Source organism: Eurypyga helias, unplaced genomic scaffold (genome assembly GCF_000690775.1).
Source record: "Eurypyga helias isolate BGI_N326 unplaced genomic scaffold, ASM69077v1 scaffold24731, whole genome shotgun sequence".
In the NCBI taxonomy this organism is placed as follows: domain Eukaryota; kingdom Metazoa; phylum Chordata; class Aves; order Eurypygiformes; family Eurypygidae; genus Eurypyga; species Eurypyga helias.
Window position 1 is genome coordinate 399 of NW_010233081.1, and position 1,008 is coordinate 1,406.

The following is a 1,008-nucleotide window of genomic DNA, read 5'->3' on the forward strand; positions in this document are numbered from 1 at the left end:
ACTGTCATGGGGCAGGTGAACCTGCCTCCTCACAGGATGGGGACAAGCTTGGTAGGATCTTTCCTTTTGGGATACGTTTGCGTGTGAAGACGTTTCTGCCCACCCTGTGGAAGGAGAATGTTCCTGTGGGATGACCTGCAGACATAACCCACTTAAGGGTGTCCCTAAATGCCCCCCAGCTTGTCCTGAGGAGCTGCTGGATGCTCCTGGCCAGGGCAGACCCATGCTGAGGGAGGGTGGGGCCAGGAGTGGTCCCCTCGCCCAGGGGGATGCTTGTCCTCAGGAGTCCTGAGGAGGGCCCCTCTGTGAGGCTGCTGTCCCCCATGTCCCCCCACTACCTCGTAGCTTTCCAATCCTCCTCGAGGGATTCGACGGCTTCACGCAGCAGCCATGTGGTTGTCAGCGTCTCCTTCCCACCCTTGTCCACGAAGCACTGCCCCACAAAGGCGGTGGTGGCATCTGGGGGAAGTGCTTGCTGGGGTGGCCAGTGGGGACATCACTCATGCCCACCAGCTCCTTCCCCCCCGCCCCCCCGGAGGCCTACCCTTCCCCAGCAGTTCCCTTGGGTGAGCCAGGCTCTGCAGCACTGCATCCCCCGTGCCCTAAGGGGTCTGGACCCACCATGGACACCGTGGGGTGCCTGGCAGGGATGGTGCAAAGACTCGGTGAGGAGAGGCTGCCCTTTGTGCGCCCAGCACTGCCCATTACCCCCGCGCCAGGCAGACACTGCCACCTCCCTCTGCTTAGCTGCACCAAAGCATCACCTGGCAGACTTCCCAAAAAAATCCTGGTGGCTACCAGCGTGGCTCCCAGAGCCCCCATGGTGCTGACCCTGCATGTCCCAGCACTTACTGGAGAACTTGTCCCAGCGCACGGTGAAAGCAAAGGTGGGCCAGCCCCCCTCACCGGGTTGCTGCTGAGCACCTATCAAGGGGGAGGCATGGGCGCAGCCGCCGGTGAGGGTGACCCGTGTGAGATATTTCCCCCGGAAGTCCCCGTTGTCACTCA

At 62.3% G+C, this 1,008-nt stretch overlaps 1 protein-coding gene across 1 annotated transcript in view; it reads right to left on the reverse strand.

The window, feature by feature from the left end:
- Positions 1 to 4: 4 nt before the first annotated feature.
- LOC104517080 (avidin-like) overlaps positions 5 to 1,008 on the reverse strand; it is a 1,806-nt gene continuing 802 nt past the window's right edge. The window contains exons 2-4 of the mRNA XM_010161631.1: positions 853 to 1,008; positions 339 to 459; positions 5 to 104 (exon numbers count right to left, since the gene is read on the reverse strand). The exon at positions 853 to 1,008 is cut by the window's right edge and continues 67 nt beyond it. Coding sequence (XP_010159933.1) covers positions 5 to 104; positions 339 to 459; positions 853 to 1,008 — 377 coding nt within the window. The remainder of the gene's footprint in view (positions 105 to 338; positions 460 to 852) is intronic.